General features: G+C 42.5%; 1 protein-coding gene across 1 annotated transcript in view; it reads left to right on the top strand.

Moving 5' to 3' along the window:
• Nucleotides 1-25857, top strand: part of KCNH8 (potassium voltage-gated channel subfamily H member 8) — a 386604-nt gene that overhangs the window by 284739 nt on the left and 76008 nt on the right. Inside the window, exon 8 of the mRNA XM_048838548.2 lies at nt 14205-14402. Coding sequence (XP_048694505.1) covers nt 14205-14402 — 198 coding nt within the window. The remainder of the gene's footprint in view (nt 1-14204; nt 14403-25857) is intronic.

Below are 25857 nucleotides of genomic sequence, written 5' to 3'. Positions count from 1 at the left end.
CATACCACAGCACTATAGTAAAGTGCACAAGCGAATCTTTAGCATGCACCTGCAAAGTCTACATGGACTGATTTATGCAAACCACATTAGAGTGGTTTAGAATCACACCCCCACAGTGTGCATTACCCCGCCACATAGACAAGCCCTTCAGATGTCTTCCCTTTTTCAGTTTTTTTTCTGTAGTTAAAAAATTGTGTCTAGAAAGTGGGTTAGCAGAATAAAGACAGATGGGAATAGATTAATTCTAACCCTACTTTATTGCAATGAAGCCTTTACAGATGTGTCTGCTACATTTATACTAAAGTTTCTCCAGTTTAACTTTCCCTCTAAATCATCCTTGCACTATGTAGTGATTGAAAAAGGAACTGCCATGTACCTTTTATTTATTATGCATGCCAACTGACTCCTTGCCTCATGTTCAGTCCTTTTAAATTACTCTCTCCCAGTGCATCCATTTGTGATGTAATTATATAAATGATGTGCCTGATCTGCAATACAATGTTCAGTTCTGGTCACCCCACCTCAAACTAGGTATAGCACAAGTAAAGGTGAGAGTTATAAACAAATGGTTTATGGTAATGATTGGGACATAGAATGTCCCAATCATTACCATATGACAAGAGATTGAAAAGATTGGAACTGTTTCTTGCTAAGAGCTGACTGTTACAGAAGTGGAGCCCAGCTGGGTATTCCTTTCCATCTTAGCAAATGTTTTGCATTGGAGTTTATTTTTTCAAGGCAAACTTTGCACAGAAAGAGGCTAAAGATATAGGGTGAAATTTTGGCCCCATAAAAGTGAATGGGAGTTTTGCCCTTGACTTCAGTTGGACCAGGATTTCATCCACACTCTCTTTTTAAATAATGAAAGCTGTGGTTCTTCTTTACAGGGCCCAGCAGGCAGCTCTGTTAACAAGGGGATCCTACAAGCCCCAGTGAGCTCCCTTCAGCTCATCAGTGTCCTTCAGTAGATCTAAATTGGAGGTAGGAAGCAGGCCTACAACAGTGATCGTAGGTTGTGACAGTGGGAGCCCAGCACTGCTCTCAGGAATTAAATTTAATTCCATTAAAAAATGCAGTCCGGTTCTGCAGGGTCCATTTTCTCTCAGCTAGTCTTATTTTGTCCTGATGACCTCAAACTGTCTGCTTCTTACACGTCAGCAGACATACAGCACCTTCTGTATTACTACTGTAAAGTATTTTTATGAGGTGACTAACACTTAATTCCTATTTTTCTAGTATTTTTGCTTTTGGGTTTTTTTAGGGTTTTTTGTTTTTGTTTGCCATTAGTTCTCCATAATTTCCAGTTGTATAATATTAATTGATGTTTCATAACCTAAACTACTAAGATTTGTGACTGATCCATGGGAGAGTGAGAGGTTAAAGAGAAGTATAAGGGAAGGGAAGGGTTGAGACAGAGTGTGAGGGAGATCAGGAGATGGATTGGGTCATCTGAGCAAGTGGAGGTGTTAGAGAAGGACAGCGTATGAGAAACTTCTGCATCTGTAACATGGGAGAAAGAGGCAAGAGTTGTAAGAGAGGAAGGGTAACTGAGTGTTCAGAAAAAGGGACTGCTGAGGCTGGGAACTTGTAGAGGAGAGCTGGTCAGGAATTTTTTGACGAAACAGCTTTTCATCAGAACATGCTGATTCATCAAAACCAAAACTTTTTGCAGGAATGTCCCAATTTTGATGAAACTTTTGTCAGGAAATATTTCTTGGGCCCAGGATGTAATTGCTAGTCAAAGTGAGTCCAAAAGTGATCTTGCATATTGGAGATATGGATTGAAGTCCCTGCTCTGCCTGATGTGAAGATGGGCCTCAAACCAGGGTGACAGCATGCGCTCGCTCTCTCTCTCTCACTGTCTCATTTTTTTATGAAATATTTTCAAACATCTTGATTTTGTCCCAATGCAAAATGGTATTTATTTATTTATTTATTTTAAATCTCAAATGCTTGTGGACTGGGAAACCTGTTTTCCAGCTAGTTTTACTGTACAGTTTATAATATTCTCAGGAAAGAGATTTTTCTCCTACAGCATTATCCCTGATTGTATTTGCATATATGATTATGGGGAAGTACTGTTTTTTTAGATAAACTTGCCACAGCATATGTGGAATAGTCACTCTGTTATTCAGTGTGTGTATGTACAATGTAACTATTATTATCCACATATATAAAATCATACATAGATTCACAGATTACAACGCCAGAAGGTGTCGTGATCATCTATGACACAGGTCATAGAACTTCCCCCAGATAATTCCTAGAATGTATCTTTTAGAAAAACACCTAATCTTGATTTTAAATTGCCAATGATGGAGACTCCACCATGAGCATAAATTGTTCCAATGGTTAACTACTCTCACTGTTAAAAATGTGCACCTGATTTTCACTCTAAATTTGTCTAGTTTCAGCTTCCAGCCAGTGGACCATAGTTTTCCCTGCTAGACTGAAGAGCCCATTATCAAATATTTGTTCCTGATGTAGGTACTTACAGACTGTAATCAAGTCAGCCCTTAACTTTCTCTTTAAAATAGATAGACTGAGATTCGTGAGTCAGTCAATATGTCATGTTTTCTAATCCATTAATCATTCTCATGGCTCCAACTTATCAACATCCTTCTTGAATTGTGGACACCAGAACTGGAAGCAGTATTCCGGCATTCGTCACGCCAGTGCATAATACTTAGGTAAAATAACCTCTCTACTCCTGCTAGAGATTCTCATGTTTAAGCATCCCAGGACTGTATTAACTCTTTTGGCCACAGCATTGCACTGGAAACTCATTCTCCTGATTATACACGACAACCCCCAGTATTTTTTCAGTCACTGCTTTTCAGAATAGAGTGCATCTTCCTATAAGTATCGCCTACATTATTTGTTCCTAGATGTGTACATTTACATTAAGCCATATTAAAAACACATATTGCTTGCTTGTGCCAGTTTATCAAGAGATCCACATCTCTCTGTATCATCCTCTTCACTCTTTACCATTCTCCCAATTTTTGTCATCTGCAAATTTTATCAGTGATGATTTTGTTTTCTCCCAGGTCATTGATACAAGTGTTACATAGCATAGGACCAAGAAACAATTTCTGCGGGATCCCAATAGAAACATACCCACTCAGTGTTGATTCCCCATTTACAATTAAACGTTTCCCTGTTTACAATTTTGAGACCTATCATTTAGCCAGCTTTTAATCTATTTAATGTGTGCCATGTTAATTTTATATTGTTCTAGTTTTTTAATCAAAATGTTGTGTTGTACTAAGTCAAATGCTTTAAAGAAGTCTAAGTATATTACATCAATCCTTTTACCTTTATCAACCAAACTTGCAGTTTCACCAAACAGAGATATCAAGTTAGTCTGTCAGGATCTATGTTTCCATAAACCCATGTTGATTGGCATTAATTATATTACCCTCCTTTAATTCTTTATTAATCAAGTCCGCTCCATTATCTTGCCTGGAATCAACGTCAGACTGACATGCCTATAATTACCCACATCATTACATGATGGTGTTGTGAAAGAGAGAGAGAGAGAGACATCCACACTGATGCAAAAATAAGATAAATAAAATTACTATAACTTTTATTATTGTTCTTAGGTTGTTACATATTTTTGTCTTTTCTGAATATTAAGATATAGCTACAAGTATGTTTTCTCCAGGATGCTGGAAAATGTAACAATGCATATCATGTTTAGCTAGTTACGTTACAAAATGTTCAAACTCATCAAAGAAATACCAAAGGCTCTGCTTTTTGTCTCCCAAGGACAAGCAAATATCAGAAAGATAACCTCTTTTTAGTTATAGATCCAAGTTTATTACTTCCAAGTGTGTTTATATAGTCTATGGAATGCAACTTTATAATTTCTATTTTGCTTTAACATTCTATACTATTTTCTTTAATATTATGTTTTGAAAGTTGTATATAAGAGATATTCTGTTTCATGCTTTGTATAGAATATTTGATAAGTCTGGAATTAGAAATTGTGAATATACTGCAAATGGTAGGTTGTAAATCTAGAAACCATTTGTTCAAAACAAACAAACAAATCCATCAGAGTGCCTCATTAAAGAACAGGACAAATCCCTCTTGTATAAGATATCAATATGATCTTTTTTTCAAGAAAACGGACTTTGTAAGATATTTTATGTTTGAGAGAGAGTACTGGTTGTGTAAAAGATGGGAGGGTGTTTTCATTCAGAAATTCCAAAAAGAAGTAATGCTTAGGATGTGTTATCAGAACTATAAATCAAGTAGTAAAAGTAAGTAAAAAGTAAACGTGGATCTTTTAAGAACCACCTTAGGTTAAACCCACACAATGAATTTTAGAAATATGCTTATTGAAATGATTTCTTTGTAAATACACTAAGAATCCGTTCTTTCAATCTGGAGAACATTTATGGTGGGATATGTTTTACAGATTATGTTGGTTACTTAAAGGTGAAAACCTCTGTTGTTTCTCAAATGCATAAGATGGCATGAGTTTTCAGTTGTATATTTGCAAATATTTTGTTTCTAAACAGAAACCTTCATATGATAACTGCCTGATATTGTTATATGAATAGTAAGATGTTTTATGTATAAATATATCAAAGCCATATGATGCTATAATGGATTACAGATGTAAGTAGCCATTTGACTGTAGATATATTTATATTAATTAGGAAATTAGTTCAGCAACCCCTCACCAAACTCATGAAGATAAGAAAAACCTCTCTAAAGATTGGTAAAAAGAAAAGACAATACCTTTTTTGATGACCATTCAAGCTTAACAACTCTTTTTAAGAATTTAATTTCAAAAAGGTTATTTTGACAGCTGATTTTAAAGAGAGTATGACGGGTTCCCCCTGGGGTGCCACTGAGCCTGCCTGACCCACCAGCCTGGGCTCCATTTCACGCTGTGGTGCTGTGATAAGTTGCCAAGCTCTCCAGACTTGCTCTTTCACCAGCATACACACAAATAGTGACACACCCAGCTGCAGCTTCACACACATGCTGAGATCAGCTGTGCATGGGAAAGCTCAGCTAAAGACCTGCTCAGTTACTCAAGTGCACACATCCCTCTGGAGTGTAAACCCAGAAATTATACCATCTTGTGCTGCACAGGGAACTGTACGGCATAAGCTCATAAAATTTGCTCCCTCCCTCAATGTGGAGAGAGAGATGCAACCGCTTTCTGCCCGAAGTTATAATTTTCATACACTGGTTTTAGACAAAATAAAAACAAGTTCATTAACTACAAAAGATAGATTTTAAGTGATTATACATGATAGCAAACATATCAAAGCAGATTCCCTTAGTAAATAAACAACACCGCAAACTGAGCTTAACACGCTAGATACGTAAGATATAAATTAGCAAATTTTCACCCTGAGTGATAAACAGGCTGGCAGATTCTTAAGGCACAAGTTGCCTTGGCTTTCCCACGTTTTCATACACAGTATAAAAATCCCTCTAGCCTGGGATCATCTCTTCCCACAGTTCAGTCCTTGCCCCTCTGGTGTTTCCAGGTGTGCTGTTGTACAGAGAGTGAGGTACCATCATGCTGTCATTGTCCCCCTTTTAGATCTTCTCCCCACTTGCTGGAAAGCTCTTTTTCTGTGACCTGGGTCAAACAGTTCCCATTGTGTGGTGTTATCTCTGAGAGGTTTCTATTGTACACAGTTCCTGGGGTAATCCTTGTGCTTATGTGAATTCCTTCAATAAACTATTAACATTGTATGGCCTTTTTACTGTTGTACCTGAAAGGCTGCTTGTGGGTGTTTTTCAACCTCACAACATGTTTTAATAACACAGACACAGCCAAACTTCAAAGCTTCCCATACAACAATAGCACATACAATCCAATGAGATATTAATGTCTAGCAGATGAAGACTTTTAGAATGATACCTCATAAGGCATACTTTGTACAAAACATATCCTAATTACATGGCAGTGATGAATATTGGGGTGCCAAAGTGTCACAGAGAACAGGATTGTTTGGATTCATATGAAACATCATTTCAGCTCCTCTTAAACCCTGAAGGAATGAAAGGGATATCTCAGAAAATTAACTGAATCAAAGAGTTAAAACTTTAAATGTAAAGATGTTCTGAGAATCACCCTTCACAAAGACAAAGGAAATGCAACTGTCAAGAAAGAATTACAACCCTAATACATATATGCATTAACACTGTGGCTCTGAAACTTTGCAGACTACTGTATCCCTGCCAAGAGTCTGATTTGTTTTGCGTACCCCCAAGTTTCACCTCACTTAAAAAATACTTGCTTACAAAATCAGACATAAAAATAAAAGTGTCACAGCCACACTATTACTGAAAAATTGCTTATGTTCTCATTTTTACCATATAATTGTAAAATAAATCAATTGGAATATAAATATTGTACTTACATTTCAGTGTATAGTATACAGAGCAGTATAAACAAATCATTGTACTGACTTCACTAGTGCTTTTATGTAGCCTGTTGTAAAACCAGGCAAATATGTAGGTGAGTTGATGTACTCCTTGGAAGACCTCTGAGTACCCCCAGGGGTACACGTAATCCTGGTTGAGAACCACTGCATTAACGGACTAAACATTCATAAGATGAAGAGGCTCCTAAGGATTTCCTGTGAAGCCATAGAGCCAGTGAAAGAATAACAGCATCCAGCTTTGAATCTAAACAAGCCTGAAGAGGTGTGTTTTCCTATGATTTCATGGAAACAGGAAGGAGAAAAGTATAAAACTATGAAGTGAGCACCCCCCTTTCTCTCACATATGCCCTCTGCTTAGATAGCAAGCACTCCACAATTCATCCTGTCCATCTCCACAAGTAAGCTGCCACAGACAGCTAAGAAAAACACAAAGACTCAAGAAGAAACAAATCCAAGGAACATCTTCCAAAGACTTCAACATGGATTGGTGAGAGGAAGTTAATGAAGACACTGCCCAGGGATTAGATTTTCAAACTCTTGTAATGGTTTTATTGGGATATGGGACTGTGGTAACCTAAAATGCTAACAGTTTCTTCTGTTAATCTCCAGATGGCTAAATCGTGTATTCCTGGAGACCAGGGCAAAACACTGGTAAACAGAGAAATAATTGGATTTAAGATTCTTAATATTTGTAACTGACTTGTGTTAAGTCAGATCTTTAAATGGCTTCTTCTAAGTAACGGATTAAAATATTTTGTTTCAATTTCATAGGATTTAGTTAAGATTGCTACTTTTGCCAACTATAAACTGTCTGGTTATTTATTAACCCCTGGCTCTTAAACAAATTCTTTTGCCCAATCATAGATAGTGTTAAAATACCTAAGAAGATACTGGATTCAAAATAATTCTGGGAAACAATATACTTTGGTCTTAATTTACCAAATGAAGAACATCCCCAAAAGCAGTCCACTCTCCAAAGTATAATCTCTATTAAATGCTCTCCATATAGAGACATACAGAAGAGCTTGTAACAGAAGTAATCAGTTTATCATGTGTTTGTTTTGTTTAATGTTTTAGTTTGCCTTTTTTTTTCTTTTTGGCTAATCTAGTGGCCATGGTTAATAATTGTGATTATTTTGCTTGGTCTTGCTCCTGGTCTCCCCTAAGGTAAAAGAATTCCTATGACTAAAATAATGGAAATTACATCCTCTGAGATAGTCTAATTAATAGCCTGTATCAATAATTCCATCTTTTAATTTTGGTTTCCCCTGATTTGGCAGTAAAAGAAACAAGTACCAAGAGTTGGCCTACCATTTCTTGTTTCTAGTCACTAAATGTTGCTCTGCATATTTGTTTCAGAGTTCACAAGGATCTAGGAAGTGGGAAGTGACTTTGATAGATCTCCTTTCTACATGCCAAATTTCTTAGCTGAACAGCAAGATTTCCTTCTCAAGACACCATTTTGGTTTTTGTGAGGTGCTACATTTCTCTCCACTGCCTTGCTTTCTAAATCTGCAAAGGGTTATGAATTTAAGCTCTGAGGCTCGGGTATTGGAAGCGTTGTGTAGCTAAGGACTGATAGGTCAGATATCGAGTGACTGCTCATCCTCCATGGAAGCCCGCAAAGCACTTTCAAAAGACGAATCAGGGAGTTTAAATTCATAACTTTGTTAGGCACCAAAAATCATGGACTGAATAGACACACTGGATTTATGGCTTATAACAACAATGTATAACCCACTAACTACCTCCCCCAGTTGCCTTTCCCTCCTCCCCTATCTCCCCCCCTTCACCCCCAAGACTGGCGGGGAGTAAACAGGCCACTTCACCTTGAATGGTCCCTGGAAATGTGTGTGAACTACTCATGCTAAACAATCTGTGCCACCTTGTACTTAACTGTGACAATTCTGAGTACATTTCCCAGACCTGAAGAAGAGCTCTGTGTAAACTCAACAGCTTGTCTCTCTCATCAACAGAAGTTGTCCAATAAAAGATATTACTTCACCTACATTGTATCTCTAATATCCTGGGACCAACAGCTACAACAACACTGCATATTTCATTATTATATCATTTACTATTATTATTTTATTATTAGCAGCAACATTAGGCCAATGGATGGTTGGACTGAGTAAGGGCTGCAAGATTTAACATATGAGTTTCGTTACTGTGCTGCTTCTGGCATCTTTGACTTTCTTTGGCCTTCCTAGATCCTCCATCTAACTCACCCGAATGCTCCCTGTAGTGCAGTGTACAAAACCCTTGAACCAGGAAAGGATTAATGGGCTGCTGGGGGCCCAATCAGCTCCACCCTGCAACATCTGAAACTGCGTTAGACTTCAATGGAGAACCTAAAAAAGGAGAGACCAGCTCAGTTGCTGCTTGGCCTGGAGGGAGAGCAGCCCTTGAGTTCTCCTTGTGAGAGAAAAGGCTCACTGGGGTCAGGAACTGAGGAAGACTGTTGCCTGTCCCTGAGGAAAGAGAAAAGTTTGTTCTTTTTGTGTTTATTTTGGACTTTGGGTACCCTGGAAGGGGGGTGGCTTATATGTGATCTAGCCAGAGGACTAAGTCTCCTCAGCCTGGAAGATGTTGGAGGCTGGATTATCAGCTGAAAGTCCAGAAAAAAACTGAGACAGAGCCACTGCCCTATTGATCCACGCCATGGGGGAGGGAGGGTGCATGCTGGAAGAACACATGGTCACACTCCTCTACCACGCTTCTCACTCCTTTGCTGATGTTGCCACTTTTTGACGCTTCTCACTTCTGCAGTAATCACTTGGCTGCACCTAGCCCTCTCAGTGCTTTCTTATACTCCTCAAGGCCAATATTGCAACCTCCCCAAGCCTTATTTGTCACCTAAAGATCTTTATATGATTTTTGTGCACACTCTCTGTACTTACTATATTTCACACCCAATCAAGCTATCAGATAAAGTTAGTTAAGTGTTTTTAAAAAGCACAACTTAGATGAATCAGAGTAAGCTATTTTAAGGGACAAATGCTGACTCCCCAAAGTCTATGTTTAATTCAATGACTGTCACATTCACAGTTAACTTGAGTTACTGCACATTAATATAGCACCATAAACTGCTGGATGCTGAATAAAACTAAGACCACGCACAAAATATTTTTATCTGATGTCCTACTAGTATTAATTACTAATGGCACTAATAACTTACATTTGTTGTAATAGGACAATGTAGAGATTTTATTATTTAACTTACTTTAATGTGTTAATGTGAAAAAGTAAGTAAATATACTTTTGCAATTTTTTTGTTTCTACAACCACACAGTTTATTTGCTATATGAACTTAATGTATCCATATCTCTTTTGTGCACTTATTAAGGGACTGATACTGTGCCTGCAAGTAAGGGCTCCAGGATCTGATCCTAAGTGTGATACAAAAGTTCACTATAATGAATGTGATTTTCTAAGATTCTGTTCTATCAGTTTCATTAAGTAACTTGTATAGCACTGATAAAGCACACTATCTAACGTACACACATGATAGTATTGCTTTTGGAGATCGGAGTGTGATTTAGGAAACATCCAGCTGGGTCCGCTAGAGCCTGGGAAGATGCCTCAGAGATGTCATTTTGGCGGTGATGCACTTTCTCAGTATTATTTTTTATTTTCTGGGCTAGCTAATCATAGATTCACTGGAAGGCAGGATAGTGGGGATGAGAGGTGTTTGATGTGCTTTGACTTTTTGGATTCTGGAAGGAGTATTTGGAGAAATCTAGGAAAGCCTGAATAGCAGTGTTTGAAAAGGTTTGGCATTCTACAGCCTTCGCCAAGCATGAGTCCTAATAATGACAAGGTGGATGTGCTGAAAGTTGTTCACCAAAGAATACAAAGGACATGTCTACACTATACAATTACGTCAACCTAAGTTACATCACCATACAGCCACTGCAGTTGTTATAGAGCTTGTGCATGTGCACACCATGCTCCTTTTGTCAGCGGTGCGTGTCCTCACCAGCAGTGCTTGTATCAGTGCAGAGTGCAATGCATCCAGTGCAGGTTTTGGAAAGTTTTTGCAATGCCTCATGGGGCTGAAATGAGTCCTGCTGGCATGACCGGGATCCTGGGGTCAACTTCCATAATGCAGTGTTTTCCATCCCATAATTTCATCTGCATCTCATAATAGTTTGTACCTCTTTTCAAAATCCCTGCAAACTCCTGCATCCCTTCTTGCTGTCCACCATCTGTGACAGACACATGGAGCCTGCACAGCTCTGTACTACTGTCGTGAGCATTGCAAGCCTGGGGTGCCTGATCCTGAAGCATTTGCAGAGGTGCAAGAGGAGCCACAGGGAATATGACAATTCCTTGGAGGCTAGATCGCTGTGGGACAGAGAGAAACAATTCAAGGTTGCTGGTGGCACTCAAGGAGCAGCTGGAGATGGTGGAGCGCCAGTTCTGGGCCCAAGAAACAGGCATCAGCTGGTGGGATCGCATTGCCATGCGGGTATGGGGTGATGAGCAGTGGCTGCAGAACTTTTCGATGTGCAAGGGCACATTCCTGGATCTGTGTGCAGAACCCGCCCCAGCCCTCCAGCACAGGGACACCAAAATGAGAGCCTCAATGACAGTGGAGAAGTGAATGGATTGCTACCGGTCAGAATCAATTTGGAGTTGGGAAATCCAACATGGGAGCCATTTTCATGCAAGTGTGCAGAGCCGTTAATCACTTCCTGCTATGCAGCACTGTGACTCTGAGCAATGTGCAGAACGTCGTGGATGGTTTTGCAGCAATGGTCTTCCTGATCATGACATCACCCAGAAAGTCCTCTTTAGTTTTTCATAGACGCTTTCTAATTCTGTGCAGCTGTTCAGCCGGAAATAACAAAGGAGGAGGCTGGGCTCCCAAGGTCCTATCTGTGAAGCCAAAATGCAACATTTTACAGAAGCAGTATTGTTTGCAACGCACAGACCACTGATTCAGTGATTTAAAATACAGCCACTATTCACATACCTGTCACTAACTGGCTGACTCAGGCAAGCACAAGACCCCCAAAATGGTGAGAAACCACAGGGGCAGGGGAAATCAGTGTTCCAGGATTGTACTGTCCACTGGGCACGTGGCTCTTAGGGAGAGCCAGCACTGTAGGGGGTTCCTTAAAATCATTGCTGTCCTGACATTTTCCACAGGCTGTGTTCATTATGGAAGATATCTTGCTGCGAGAGTGAGCAGAGAATCAAGGGAGGGTCTTCCTCAAGCCTGCAGCTTCTACCCTGGTCCTTATGTGGCTCGCCTGTGTGCAGCAATGGTCGTCCCCCTGCCAGTGACGGCAGAGTGGTGTGGGAAAGTTACCCTTAATAGGGAAAGAAACAAAGCAGTTCTGCCAAAGAACCTGCAGCAGCAGATTGTCCTGTATCTGCATGAGAGTTTCGTGGAGATCGCTGAGGCAGATTCACATGAAGTGAGGGAGTCAATCAACACCCTGTTCTGGCGCTCAGACTAGGCATGTGGTGGTACGCACATCATACAGACATAAGCCTGCTTTCTGCAACCCTCCTGCCCACAAAAACTCACTTCAGCAATTCCCAAAATCAAAGCCACTTCCAAATTCCTCTCCTGTTTGTCCTTCGCCAACCTCTAACAGCTGTGACTGACTAGCCTCCTCCGGGGTAGAGAAGAGCTCCTGGCTGCATGCATCTCTGACATCCAATTCATCCTCTGCCTCTGGGTCCCCTCCCCCTCCACATCCTTGTCCAAGATTCCCTCCTCCTGGCTCAGGCCACTCTCAACTGGCATGCGAGCCACTGAAGTATCCACAGTGGCCTTTGCAGTGGAGGTGGGGTCGCCACCAAGTATTGCATCCAGCTCTTTGTAGAACTGGCAGCTCATGGGCGCAGCATCAGAGCGGTGATTTGCCTCCCGCACCTTCTGGTAGGCGTTCCATAGCTCCTTCACTTTGACCTGCACTGCAGTGTGTCCCAGTCATGGCTCCTTTCTGTCATGCATTGTGAAATCTGTCCATAGGTATCATAATTCCTATGGCTGGCGCACAGCTGGGACTGCACAGCCTCCTCTCCCCAAATGCTGATGAGGTCCAGCAGCTCGGCATTGCTCCAAGTGGGGGATCGTCTGGTTCATGGAGCAGACATGGTCACCTGGAAAGATGCACTGAGACCATTGCACACATCACCGAGCACACAGGAAGGGGACTTTCAAAATTCCCAAGGAATGTAAGGGGTAGGGGCTCCTTAAATTTAAGTTTGGTCACCTGAGGGCAATTCAGTACAGCTCAAACCGATGACCAGAGACGCAAGAATACGCATTGTGGGACACCTCCTGGAGGCCAATTGCAGGGCTGTAATCGATCAGGGTGTCTACACTGGCCTATCGCGGTGCTGTAAGGCCAGCGCAGAAAGCTCTACGCCTCTCGTCAGGGTGCTTTTTTAACTGTACTGCAACTGTGCAGTTTTTGCGCACTAAGTAGCTTGGCAGTGTGTGCACCTCGGGAGTTACAGCGCAGAAAGCTGCTTCACTGCCCAGAAACTTGCCCGTGTAGACAAGGCTTAAGTCGTTCTGCACTGCCACCTTATGAAGGTGCAGCATGCTTTCCACCTATGCATCCTGATAATCCTGCTAGGTTATGTAGAGGTGGTAGCAGGGCCGAAAGTAAGTCTAGGGACTTACTGGTACGGGCCTGGGCTGGGGCCGGCTCTGGCCCCCGGAAGGGGTGGGGCCTTGGGCAGAAGGGGTGGGGCTGGGGGAGGTCAGAGCCAGCCCCGGCCCACCCTGTACCGGCAAGTGCCTCCTTCCCCCTCCCCAAGGTAACAGCGGCAGCCAGGGGCTCTGGCAGCAGGCTAAAAGGCCCTGGGCAGTAGCAGTGGCTGGAGCCCTGGGCCCTTTAAATTATCCCCGGAGCCCCGCCACTGCTTCCCCATGGTTCCGGGGACAGGGCTCCGGGGACAGGGCTCCGGCCGCTACTACCACGCCAGGCCCTTTAAATCGTCCCCGGAGCCTGCCAGAGCCCTGGGGAAGTGGTGGCGGGGCTCCGGGGACGATTTAAAGGGCTATGGGCTCGGCCATCGCTACCACCCCAGGCCCTTTAAATCGCCACCCTAGCCCTGCTACCGCTACCCCAGGGCTCTGGCAGGGGGCTCCCTTTAAAGTGCACCTGGGGAAGCCGATCCACCCCGGTAGGGTGCACCGGCTCTTGCCGGTACACCGTACCGGGGCATACCGGCTTACTTTCACCTCTGTGTGGTGGCAAGGCTACACGTATGCTTCTCCCTGCCTCTCCCCTCCCTCCATTTGGAGTAGCTAGCATCCTACAGGCAATGAGGAGGCAGTAGCACAAGAAAACAGAGACTGCAGTTGTGGCTGGTCCAGTGTATGAGTAGTAATGACCCTCAACAGTCTGTATTGGTATCTTGTGAAACAATTCAATCAAGTCTCTGAAAACAAAGTCACAAAACAGTCACAAAATGTTATCACAAGTGTTAGAATTCATGCTTAAAGCTTATTGCCTATTTTGTAATTTTTCAGCCTAAAGGAATTTCTCCAGATCCTAATTTTACTGATCTGTATGGAGTGGAGCAGATAGATGTTTCCGTCTTTCAAACAGTCAGTACGTGCATAGAACATAATTATCTAAACACCTTGTAAGTGTTTGCAGTATTGGAGCTTTAATCTTCATTTTATTCTTGGAATCATATGTAGAATCCAGTGCCCTAAATCTTAAAAAGTATGACATTTATCTCACAGAATCTGTGGTTTTCGTTATGCTGTTTCTCATTGGACTTTTTTTCTTCACTTTTCAGGTTGGCTTCATGAGCTGGGGAAACGTATAGAGTCTCCTTACTATGGCAATAATACATTAGGAGGCCCGTCAATCAGAAGTGCCTATATAGCTGCCCTCTATTTCACTCTCAGCAGTCTCACCAGTGTTGGGTTTGGAAATGTTTCGGCCAATACTGATGCAGAAAAGATTTTCTCCATTTGCACAATGCTGATTGGGGGTAAGTAAAAATGTTTTGCAAAAAGTCAAATTTGAACAGGGAAAAAAGGCAATTTTAAACTATAATTTGAAATGAATTCAAGTAAAACACTCATCCTAAAATGCCATGTCCTTGATTAAATTTGAAATTTGTGAGCCATGATGTGGTACATTTTCATTAGCACAATAGCAAATTCAATGAATCTGAAACCTTTTTTTGGTATAGTAAACCAACAAACAATTGTCTGCAGGTCTCAATTTTTAATTGCAAGGGCAACAATAATATTGAATAAAATATGCCTGATCACTGTTGTAGATTAATATCAAAGCTGGAAGGGTTTTTGTTATATTTGGTCTTCTTATTGTTACCTGCTTTTGATTTATCTTGATAAAGGTTTGTTACTGTTGAAAAAATATTTGCTCATTGCAGCGGCTTTATTTCTGTTGAGTCAAACTCCCGCATCTCGCTCCAAGATTCCAAACTGGTTTCATCTTCAAAATGTGGTATACCTGGATCAGGATAAGTAACAGTAATAGAGAAAAGTGGAGAGAGAGTTCTGCAGGTTTTTATACATTTACTTTCATCTCTTCTCCAAAAATATTGGCATTAAAGCATAATACATATTTCACACAAATCAAAGGCAATGTTTGGCATGAGTGGAGGGAAGCAAAGTGAGTCACCATTAGACCTCTGTGCACCACATTGTTTTTCTGGCTGCTTAATTGTCCCGGATTTAGTGGTAAGTATTTTCACCAGTGAAGTTTCACTCCAAGCCTAGTCTTCATGACTCTTCTTGTCAGTTCAGCAATGTAAATTTCCACAGTATAAACTTGACAACTTGACACCAGAGACTATGGTACATGCTGAATACCACTGTAAATTATGAATTCACAGCATTCAGCAATGACATATAAAAATATAAAAAGCCTGATGAATTATCAGCTCTTTTTCATTGGCCTGGCAATAAGTAGCTGTAATTATAATGAGTCAGACAAGGAACAGTGTCTTATTAATTCCAGCAGTTTCATGAATGCTACAGTTAGTACAGTAATTAATTTTATTGATAACATACAATTTCAATGCTGAATAATAGTGAAAAGTTTAAATATTTAACCTTCAAGTGTTCCACATGCATTCAAGGTAGTCAAACAAAACTTTTTGTCGTGGAATACGTGGGGGGGGGATTGTTTTTATTGAGGTAATCAAGAAATATCCATGAAGGGATGATGAAGATGGCAAGACTTCCAAAAACGTACCTTGGTAAAATATAAAGGAACCCTGTAACTGCCATTTATTTCCTAGATAAAAGAATATTACTTATTTTCATTTCAAATATCAGTTCAGATGCTGGGGGGCAGTAGAGGGGGGTGGTGTTTGTGTTTGTTTATTTGTTTGTTTTTGGTTTAATTTGCAGACTTTATAATAATCAGAAGTTTATTTTTCATGTTAAGAGAAAAAGAGACTTAATTCTCCCTGCAGCTCATGGCTGTCTTTCGCTGAAGTCAGAGAGATTCATTTGAACTCTGTATGGTGCGGCACAAGGAATCAGGCCTCCAAACAGTTATTAGCTCTCAGAACACAACGAGTTAGTAACTAATTGGTGTGAGATGCAGATCTTGTGTTTAACTTTGAGAGATGTTTTCTTACACCTGGGTAGTGGGTCCACTGTGTGCATGTGGAGGGGGGAGTGTTGAGGAAATGCAGAGGGACTGTCAGATTCTATCAGGACTGTAATGCAGATGCAACAGAAGAAAACTGGTAGCTGAAACACAGATTGAGTCAAGGGTATGTTGGAAGAATAGGGAATGAGCTTAAATTTGGGAAGGGGCTGGATGGCAGCATATGTCAAGAAGAGAAGGAAGAAGAGGTTGATTTAGAGCACTTTTGACTGAAGGTTTGTGGAAATTTAAGTATGTGGGACATTATTTAGGGGACTCAGCAGAGAGGGTAAAGAGGGGCAGTGGAGTTGTCATGGGGCAGTGGGAGGTAACAAACATGGTAGACAAAGGAACTTATCTTCACCTCAGTAGAATTTGTTGGGGACAAGAATATTCATCTACATTGTTTCAAGGCTTAAGGTATTTTTGTCTGACAAATGCGGTTCTTAGTGTGCCTTTGGTGTATAATTTTCCCAGATCTTATATTTTACGATACATTAATATGACTAAAGTCTTGAAAAGTAATACTTTATTTATTTTGCAAGATACTTACCCTGGTGAGGCATTAATACATACATCTGTTGGCTTCATATGGAGTGGATAGTATTTTTTTTAAAGTAGAAGGAATAATGTTTTCTGGGTGTCACTGCAGGGTAGGTCAGTTGGAAAAGTATATATCATTGACTAAAGTGTGAATTTATTACATCATTAAGAAAAGAATGATCTAGCCTTTATTAATAAAATTCTGTAGGCTGGCAGATAAAGGAAAGGAGTACATTCAGGACAGAAAGAGCCTGTAATTTTTTCCTCTAAGAACTTTTCAAGCATGACCTCAAGAATTGGGGAGAAAAAATATTTATTGATTATATGAGATGCTTCCTTATCTTAGGTTTATGAAACTTTGGTTGATGCTTATGAATTTTAAGTAATGTCTGTACTTCAAAAGTAGCCCTTATTTGCTGTGTATTGATTTTTATTTTATTGTACTGTGAAGTGGTATTCTTGTTTTATTATATCTGTTTGCTAGTTTTGATGTACTGATTTTGTATGAATTTTTCAATTATGGTGTAAGACAGATAAATAATCCTAGGACAGAGAAAAATATCTTACTCCGTGCAATACGTGGTCCCAGAGCTGGGGGAGAAAGTAAGTGGATCATGCACAGATAGAATTTTCAAGATAAGTAAGATTGTTAGACTTTAGTAGATCCATCTTTCTGCTCTTGACAGGTGAACTTGCTTTCAGCAGCTGAGTCCAGATATATTACAGATTGCATTGTGATATTACTGTATTTGTTCAGCAGAACACTGCAATAGAGCAGCCAATATTACTGGACACTTTTGGCAACTGTGGGCTTAATCTTTCTGCCTCTGTTGCTCGTGTAAAATTGGAATAATACCACCCTCTCACTTCACAGGGGTGGTGTGAAGGTAAATTGATTCATATTTGGGAAGCTTTCCAATACTATACTGATAGTCCATTAGTCACATAGAAAAGTCCGTTAAAAAATTAGTCATTCTGAATTCAGAGAAGGGTTTGAATAGCATGCAGCAAATAAGGCCTGAGGCCACACATTGAATGACGATAAAAAAAATGTTTAAATAACTACCCAGTTAGAGAACATCGTAGCCACTGGAGATGGCCACGGTGGGGAAAGTGTCATTGCCCCCCCACTTTTTAAATAGGGGAGCATGTCCTCCCCACTTTTGAAAACCTGAACTCAACAGGGATGCAACAAGGGGGACAGCCTCCTGACCAGAGCAGGGTGGCATAACAGTGGAGCACCTACCCAGCTGGCAAGGTGGAGGGGCAGTTGGGCCATATTTGAGTGAGTGGCATTGCAACCTGGTGTACAAGGTTGCAACACCACTGAAATTTGGCCCATTTTGATTGATTGCCCATTCCCACTTTTCCCAATGCCCATGGTGAACATTGTCCATCCTGTGCACTGAATGAGGGTCCCGTGGAAATAAATATTATGTGATCATGGAATTAAAGACACCCAGAAGGCATACACACGACTGTATGCATGGACAATCTGAGTCTGGCATTTCCTAACTGTTAGCTGCTTGACTTTGCAACAGCCATGTTCTTTTACCATAGGTTTTTTTAATGGGGTGTGTGTGTGTGTGTTTAGATATTATGTATACACACACACACCATGTTCTCTCACTATGCAGTCTCTCTCTTTCCATTGCAACATACTCATCCCATTTTACTGATTTGCTTGTATTGCCCTGATTTCATCTCAGATCACCTCTGAAACATTACAAATTTTATTGTCATAAATATAAAGGGAAGGGTAACCACCTTTCTGTATACAGTGCTATAAAATCCCTCTTGGCCAGAGGCAAAATCCTTTCACCTGTACAGGGTCAAGAAGCTAAGGTAACCCCCCTGGCACCTGACCCAAAATGGCCAATGAGGGGACAAGATTCTTTCAAATCTGGAGGGGGGACAAAAGGTTTTGTGTCTGTGCTATGCCTTTGCCGGGAACAGATTAAGGATGCAATACTTCCAACTCCTGTAAAGTTAGTAAGTAATCTAGCTAGAAAATGCATTAGATTTTCTTTTGTTTAATGGCTTGTAAAATTCGCTGTGCTGGAGGAATGTGTATTCCTGTTTTTGTGTCTTAAGGTTTTGCCTAGAGGGATTCTCTATGTTTTGAATCTGCCTGCCTGTGAGATTATCTTCTATTCTAATCTTACAGAGTGTTTCTTTTATCTTTGTTTTGTTCTTCTAATAAAGTTCTGTTTTTTAAGAATCTGATTGGGTTCTTAGGGTCCTAAGAAACCCAAGTTGGTCTGTGTTCAACTTGTTTATTCTCAAGCCTCCCCAGGAAAGGGGGTGTGTTGGGCTTGGGGGGATATTTTGTGGGAAGACGTCTCCAACTGGTCTCTTTCCCTGTTTTTTGTTTAAATCGCTTGGTGGTGGCAGCATACTGTTCAAGGACAAGGCAAAGTTTGTACCTTGGGGAAGTGTTTAACCCAAGCTGGTAAGAATAAGCTAAGGGGGTCTTTCATGCAGGTCCCCACATCTGTACCCTAGAGTTCAGAGTGGGGAAGGAACCTTGACAGGTACTGTGCTTTGTTTAATTCTGTAATCTCCTTTCACAACAAAGGAGCTACTGGTTCCTTTATTGTGCTCTTCTGAACTTATAACAGTTTTCAAAACTTTTCTAAACTAGAGAATGTGTTGTCTGTCTCTAGCTTGTGACCAACAGGAAACATCCCTTCTTTCTCACATTCCCCTTGTCTTTCTCTTTACCCATGGAATCTGTTTACGTTGCCACTTAAGGTCATTACCATGTTAGTCTTGTTTATAAACTGACATGTTCAGTACTCTGGGGAGCCTTTCTCTGCTTCCTTTCAAGTGCTATGAAGACAGATACCCTATAAGAGTCTACTCTTAAGGTATATGTCTACACTACGAAATTAGGTCGATTTTATAGAAGTCAATTTTTAGAAACCGATTTTATATAGTCGATTGTGTATGTCCCCACTAAGTGCATTAACTCGGCAGAGTGTGTCCTCACTACCGTGCTAGCATCAGCTACCCCCACAGTGCACCACTCCGTAAGTCATCCAACAGTTCCCGCAGTTTCTGCCGCCCATTGGAATGCTGGGTTAAGCTCCCGATGCCTGATGGGGCAAAAACATTGTCGAGGGTGGTTCTGGGTACACGTGATCATGTTATACCAATAAAATAAAAACCAGCAGGATCTTATTAAAGGGGAAAAGGCAAAATGCCACATTTATTGTGAATACAGAAAGAATCATAGTAAGCAGTTAGTTATAGCTGTAACATTCCATTCAATTTCATATTTATTCACACATTCATTCATACACACACACAGGTTCTGCAAGGTTGTTGTCATAGTTACCGGCCTTAGAGTTGTTCATGCCAAGCCACTGGCCAGGTGGCCTGGACATGAGGAGGGAGCAGGGCCTTGTCAGATGCTCATCTGATGCTCCTGGAAGTTGGTTTGCAGAATCAGACCCCAAAGTTCTCACTTTCTAGAGTCCATTTTTATAGGAATTTCTTCCTATGCCAGTCTATGGGAATTGCTTCATCATGCTGTTGCTTAATCAAGTAGCAGATGGCACATTCCTGACGGCTCTGTGCTGCCAGATGTTATCTTGTTCTTTGGTTCTCCCATCCTTGAGGCTATTGGGTGGATTCCAGTCTGCCCTCCGGGGGTCCTCTGGTTATTTCCACTTGACGCCTTCTTCAGCTGATGGACACTGGATTCTTATGCTGGCACCTCCCTGATCATTCAATTATTATCCACACCAAGCATCCATCCACATACATCCTCTATCTCTATTTTAATCACAATTGTTAACAAAGCGAGATGAATATAACAAAAGGGCGGGGAGTCTCTGGGTGCTGTTTCTGTTACAGAGTGTTGCTTTGAATCTCTCTCTTTGTGAGTAGTTGTTGTTACAAAGAATTGCTTTGAGAACAGACTCTGTCTTAGAATGTACTAACATAATTAGCAGCTTGCAAGTTTCACACAGAGAGAGAGAGAAACAGTACCAAAAACCAAGAGACCTCTTAATACCCTGGAATTTAAACTATGGGGAATCAAACTCATTTGTGATTTTAATACAGAACTTCTTTAATATGATCCAACAATCAGTCGCCCCTCCCTCCATGAAAGGAACGGCAGGCAATCGTTTCGCACCTTTTTTCCGTGCATATGCCATACCACGGCAAGCATGGAGCCCGCTCAGCTTAGCTCACAGTCACTGCTGCTGTTGTGTCCTGAGTGCTGCCGTCAGCAGACGGTGCAGTACGACTGCTAACCGTCATCATCCACTGCAACTCTGCTCTCCTGGTGCCATGACTCCACCTCTCAGGTCCTCTCGTTGTTCTGTATAAATATTTATTCTCGTGGCATCCATCGTCATACACCGCTTCCGCTGCAACTCTGCTCTCCTGCTGTCCTGCAGATGCCATACCACAGCAAGCATGGAGCCCACTCATCTCACCACTGCTCTTGTGAGCATTGTAAACACCTCGCGCATTATCCTGCAGTATGTGCAGAACCTGCAAAAGCAGGCGAGGGGGCGACAACAGCATGATCATGATTGTGATGAGGACATGGACACAGACTTCTCTCAAAGCACAGGCCCTGGCAATTTGGACATCGTGGTAATGGGGCAGGTTCCTGCTGTGGAACGCCGATTCTGGGCCTGGGAAACAAGCACGGACTGGTGGGACCACATAGTGTTGCAGGTCTGGGATGATTCCCAGTGGCTGTGAAACTTTCGCATGCATGAGGGCACTTTCATTGAACTTTGTGACTTGCTTTCCCTGCCCTGAAGCACAAGAATACCAAGATGAGAGCAGCCCTCACAGTTGAGAAGCGAGTGGTGATAGCCCTGTGGAAGCTTGCAATGCCAGACAGCTACCGGTCAGGAATCAATTTGGAGTGGACAAATCTACTGTGGGGGCTGCTGTGATCCAAGTAGCCAACGCAATCACTGAGCTGCTGCTATCAAGGGTAGTGACTCTGGGAAATGTGCAGGTCATAGTGGATAGCTTTGCTGCAACGGGGTTCCCTAACTGTGGTGGGGCGATAGACGGAACGCATATCCCTATCTTGGGCCTGGACCACCTTGGCAGCCAGTACGTAAACCGCAAGGAGTATTTTTCAATGGTGCTGCACTGGTGGATCACAAGGGACGTTTCGCCGACATCAACGTGGGATGGCCGGGAAAGGTGCATGACGCTTGCATCTTCAGGAACTCTGGTCTGTTTGAACAGCTGCAGGAAGGAACTTACTTCCCAGACCATAAAATTACAGTTGGGGATGTTGAAATGCCTATAGTTATCCTTGGGGACCCAGCCTACCCCTTAATGCCATGGCTCATGAAGCCATACACAGGCACCCTGGATAATAGTAAGGAGCTGTTCAACTACAGGCTGAGCAAATGCAGAATGGTGGTAGAATGTGCATTTGGACATTTAAAAGCTTGCTGGCGCAGTTTACTGACTAGGTTAGAACTCAGCGAAACCAATATTCCCATTGTTATTGCTGCTTGCTATGTGCTTCACAATATCTCTGAGAGTAAGGGGGAGACATTTATGGCGGGGTGGGAGGTTGAGGCAAATCACCTGGTGGCCGATCACTCTCAGTCAGACACCAGGGCAATTAGAAGAGCACAGGTGGGTGCCCTACGCATCAGAAAAGCTTTGAAAAACAGTTTCATGACTGGCCAGGCTATGGTGTGACACTTCTGTTTGTTTCTCCTTGATGAAAACCCGCCCCCTTGGTTGACTCTACTTCCCTGTAAGCCAACTGACCTCCCACCCCTTTGATCACCACTTTCAGAGGCAATAAAGTCATTATTGTTTCAAAATCATGCATTCTTTATTAATTCATCACACAAATAGGGGGAAAACTCGCAAGGTAGCCCAGGAGGGGTGGGTGAGGAGGGAAGCACCGGGTGGGGTGGTGGATGAGGGGAGGAGGGAAGGACAAGGCCACACTACAGTTCAAAACTTATTGAATGCCAGCCTTCTGTTGCTGGGCAATCCTTAGTGGTGGAGTAGCTAGGTGCCTGTAGCCTCTCCCCCCAGCCCCAGCCATTCTTGGGTGTCTGGGTGAGGAGGATATAGAACTTGGGGGAGCAGGTGGTTATACAGGGGCTGCAGCAGCAGTCTGTGCTCCTCTGCCTTTCCTGCAGCTTCGCCAGATGCCTGAGCATCTCAGTTTGCTCCCACATTAGCCTCAGCATTGCATCCTGTCTCCTCTCATCGGGCTCCTCCCTCCTCTCATCTCATTCATTTAACGCTTTTCTGGACTCTGCCATTGTTTGCCTCCCTGCATTCTGCTGAGCTCTTTCAGTGCTGGAGGACTGCATGAGCTCTGAGAACATGTCATCGCGAGTGCATTTTTTTCGCCTTCTAATCTGCGCGAGCCTCTGGAACGGAGATGATAGAGGGAGCGTAGAAACATTTGCAGCTGCAGGAGGAAAAAAAGGGAGAGTAGTATTTAAAAAGATACATTTTAGAGAATAAAGGGAAGACTATTTCACACTGAATCAAGCGATTCACATTACATAGCACATGTGCTTTTGGTACAATTTTGAAGTAGAGTCAACCAAGGGGGCGGGTTTTTGGTCACATTTTGCCTCTTATATTGAGTGCCTGCCCGTTTGGTGTGAGACATCACACACGCTCGGCTGGACAACAGAATTTGGCTTGCAGGCAGCCATGGTAAGGCAAAGGGTTTCGGCTTCGTCCACCTTCATTACATGTGGGAATGGTTTCAAATAGCAGCGCCCTCCTTTCCCATACCAAGCAAAGCCCGTTGGGTTGGCCATTTAAAAGGAGGAGCTGCGGTTTTAGGGTGAATGTGCAGCACAACCCAACCCCCCTCTCTCCAGTGCTCTGGGATGATCGCTTCACACACACACCACCACATGGCTAGTATCAGGGAAGATCCCTGTCAGCCAAATGCAAATGACTCAGCATGAATGGGCCTCCCCCCACTGCGTGGCTAACAGCAGGGATGATTTCTTTTCATCCAAAGGCAAACAGCCCAGCAGGAACGGGCACCTCTGAATGTCCCCTTAAACAAATTTCCCATATTTCAACCAGGTGACCATGAATGATATCACTCTCCTGAGGCTAACACAGAGAGATAAAGAACAGATGTTGCTTGAATGCCACCAAAGCCCGGGCCCATTTGCTGCAATCCTTTGTTCTGCAATGATTCCAGACTACTTGGTACTGGCTTGGCATGGTAAAGTGTCCTGTCATGGAGGACGGAATAAGGCTGCCCTCCCCAGAAACCTTCTGCAAAGCCTTTTAGAGTACCTCCAGAAGTGCTTCATGGAGATGTCCCTGGAGGATTTCTGCTCCATCCCCAGACACGTTAACAGACTTTTCCAGTAGCTGTACTGGCTGCGAATGCATCACAAGTCTTCAGGGAAAATTAATCATTAAACACGTTGCTTTTAAACCCTTTATTATATTTACAAAGGTACACTCACCAGAGGTGCCTTCTCCGGCTTCATGGTCCGGGAGCCCGCCTTGGGAAGGTTGGGAGGGTTTTGGCTCCAGGGTGATGAACAGTTCCTGGCTGGCAGGGAGAAGGGATTCTCCACTTGCCTGCTGTGCACTATCCTCAACTACCTCCTCCTCCTGCTCCTCATCTTCCTCATCCCTGTTGTGTGAGGCTCCCCCCTTGCAGGTGTCCATGAACAGTGGTGGGGTAGTAGTAGGGCCCCTCCCCCCCCCCCCCGAACTGCATGCAGCTCATCATAGAAGTGGCATGTATGGGTTTCTGACCCAAAGCGATTATTTGCCTCCTTTGTTTTTTGATAGGCTTGCTTGAGCTCCTTAAGTTTCACGCGGCACTGCTGTGTCCCCCCATTGTAGCCTCTGTCCATCATGCCCTGGGAGATTTTGGCATATATATTGGCATTTCGTCTTTTGGAACGGAGTTCTGCCTGCACGGATTCTTCTCCCCATACAGCGATCAGATCCAGTACCCCACGTTCGGTCCATGCTGGAGCTCTTTTGCAATTCTGGGACTGCATGGTCACCTGTGTTGATGAGCTCTGCGTGGTCACCTGTGCTGATCAGCTCACCATTCTGACCAAACAGGAAATGAAATTCAAAAGTTCCTGGGGCTTTTCCTATCTACCTGGCCAGTGCATCTAAGTTGAGAACGCTGTCCAGAGCGGTCACAATGGAGCACTTTGGGATAGCTCCCAGAGGCCAATACTGTCGAATTGTGTCCACACTACCTGAAATTCGACCCATCAAGGTCGATTTTAACACTAACTCCCTTGCTGGGGAGGAGAACAGAAAACGATTTTAAGAGCCCTTTAATTTGACAAAACAGGCTTGTTCGTGTGGACGGATCAACCTAACGCTGCTAAATTCGACCTAAACTCATCATGTAGACCAGGGCATAGAGTAATGAAACTCTTAAATAGTTTTTTCAATAAACAATTTATAAATAGGTACATTTTGTATCACACTGTAGATGCAATCTAGAACTAAATACTTCCACTCACAACAGACAAGCACGCTGCACACCTAAACATGGACAGATTATGTCTGTGGGCATGCCTTCAATTTTGCCTCAGGTCTTTTTATTCCCAAGCCACTTCCTAATTGCAAGTAAAACTCTGTGTCAGACCTGTTGGGATAATTGGGCCTACACATTTTCCGTAATTGTGAGCGCAACTGTAAAAAGTGAATGAAAATGTATAAAAGGTCACAATAACCAATCATAAATCTTGATGGGAAAAAGATACAAAAGAGACTCAGACTGAGTTCATCCAAACAAAGGTTATGTTTAACTGGCAGGCCTACTTGGTTACTGGACCATGTATGTGTTCATGTGTGCTTCCCATACAAGCACCGAGTGTCCACATATGCTGTGCTGGACACAGGTCTAACGCTGTGTACACAGGTATACATATATCCACGCTATCAACGTCAGTGATACCATTTTAGGGGTGGTATCCCAGGTTCTGTGCAGATAGGGAGACACCCTGGGCATCTCTTTGCTTTGTGTTCTGGGTGTTTGTCCCCTGCCTTCACACATTTGTCAATAGCAGTTCATGATCACATCTCCCCTCACTCTTATTCCTTGCAACACTGGGGTGGGAGACATGGAGCAATGGGATGATGATGTGGCTCTGCTCCTGCTCCTTATCGCAGGAAAATGTTTATGCAGTGGAGTAAGCAATCAGTGAGATGCTGGATGGAATTTGGGCAGAACTTTCTGACACGTCGAAGACAGCTGACCTTCAGTGTCTGACAATTCACTCCCGTGGAATAAGATGTGG

The sequence above is a fragment of the Caretta caretta genome, chromosome 2 (genome assembly GCF_965140235.1).
Source record: "Caretta caretta isolate rCarCar2 chromosome 2, rCarCar1.hap1, whole genome shotgun sequence".
In the NCBI taxonomy this organism is placed as follows: domain Eukaryota; kingdom Metazoa; phylum Chordata; order Testudines; family Cheloniidae; genus Caretta; species Caretta caretta.
The sequence above is the reverse complement of the archived record's forward strand: the minus strand, read 5'-3'. Positions and strand labels throughout refer to the sequence as shown.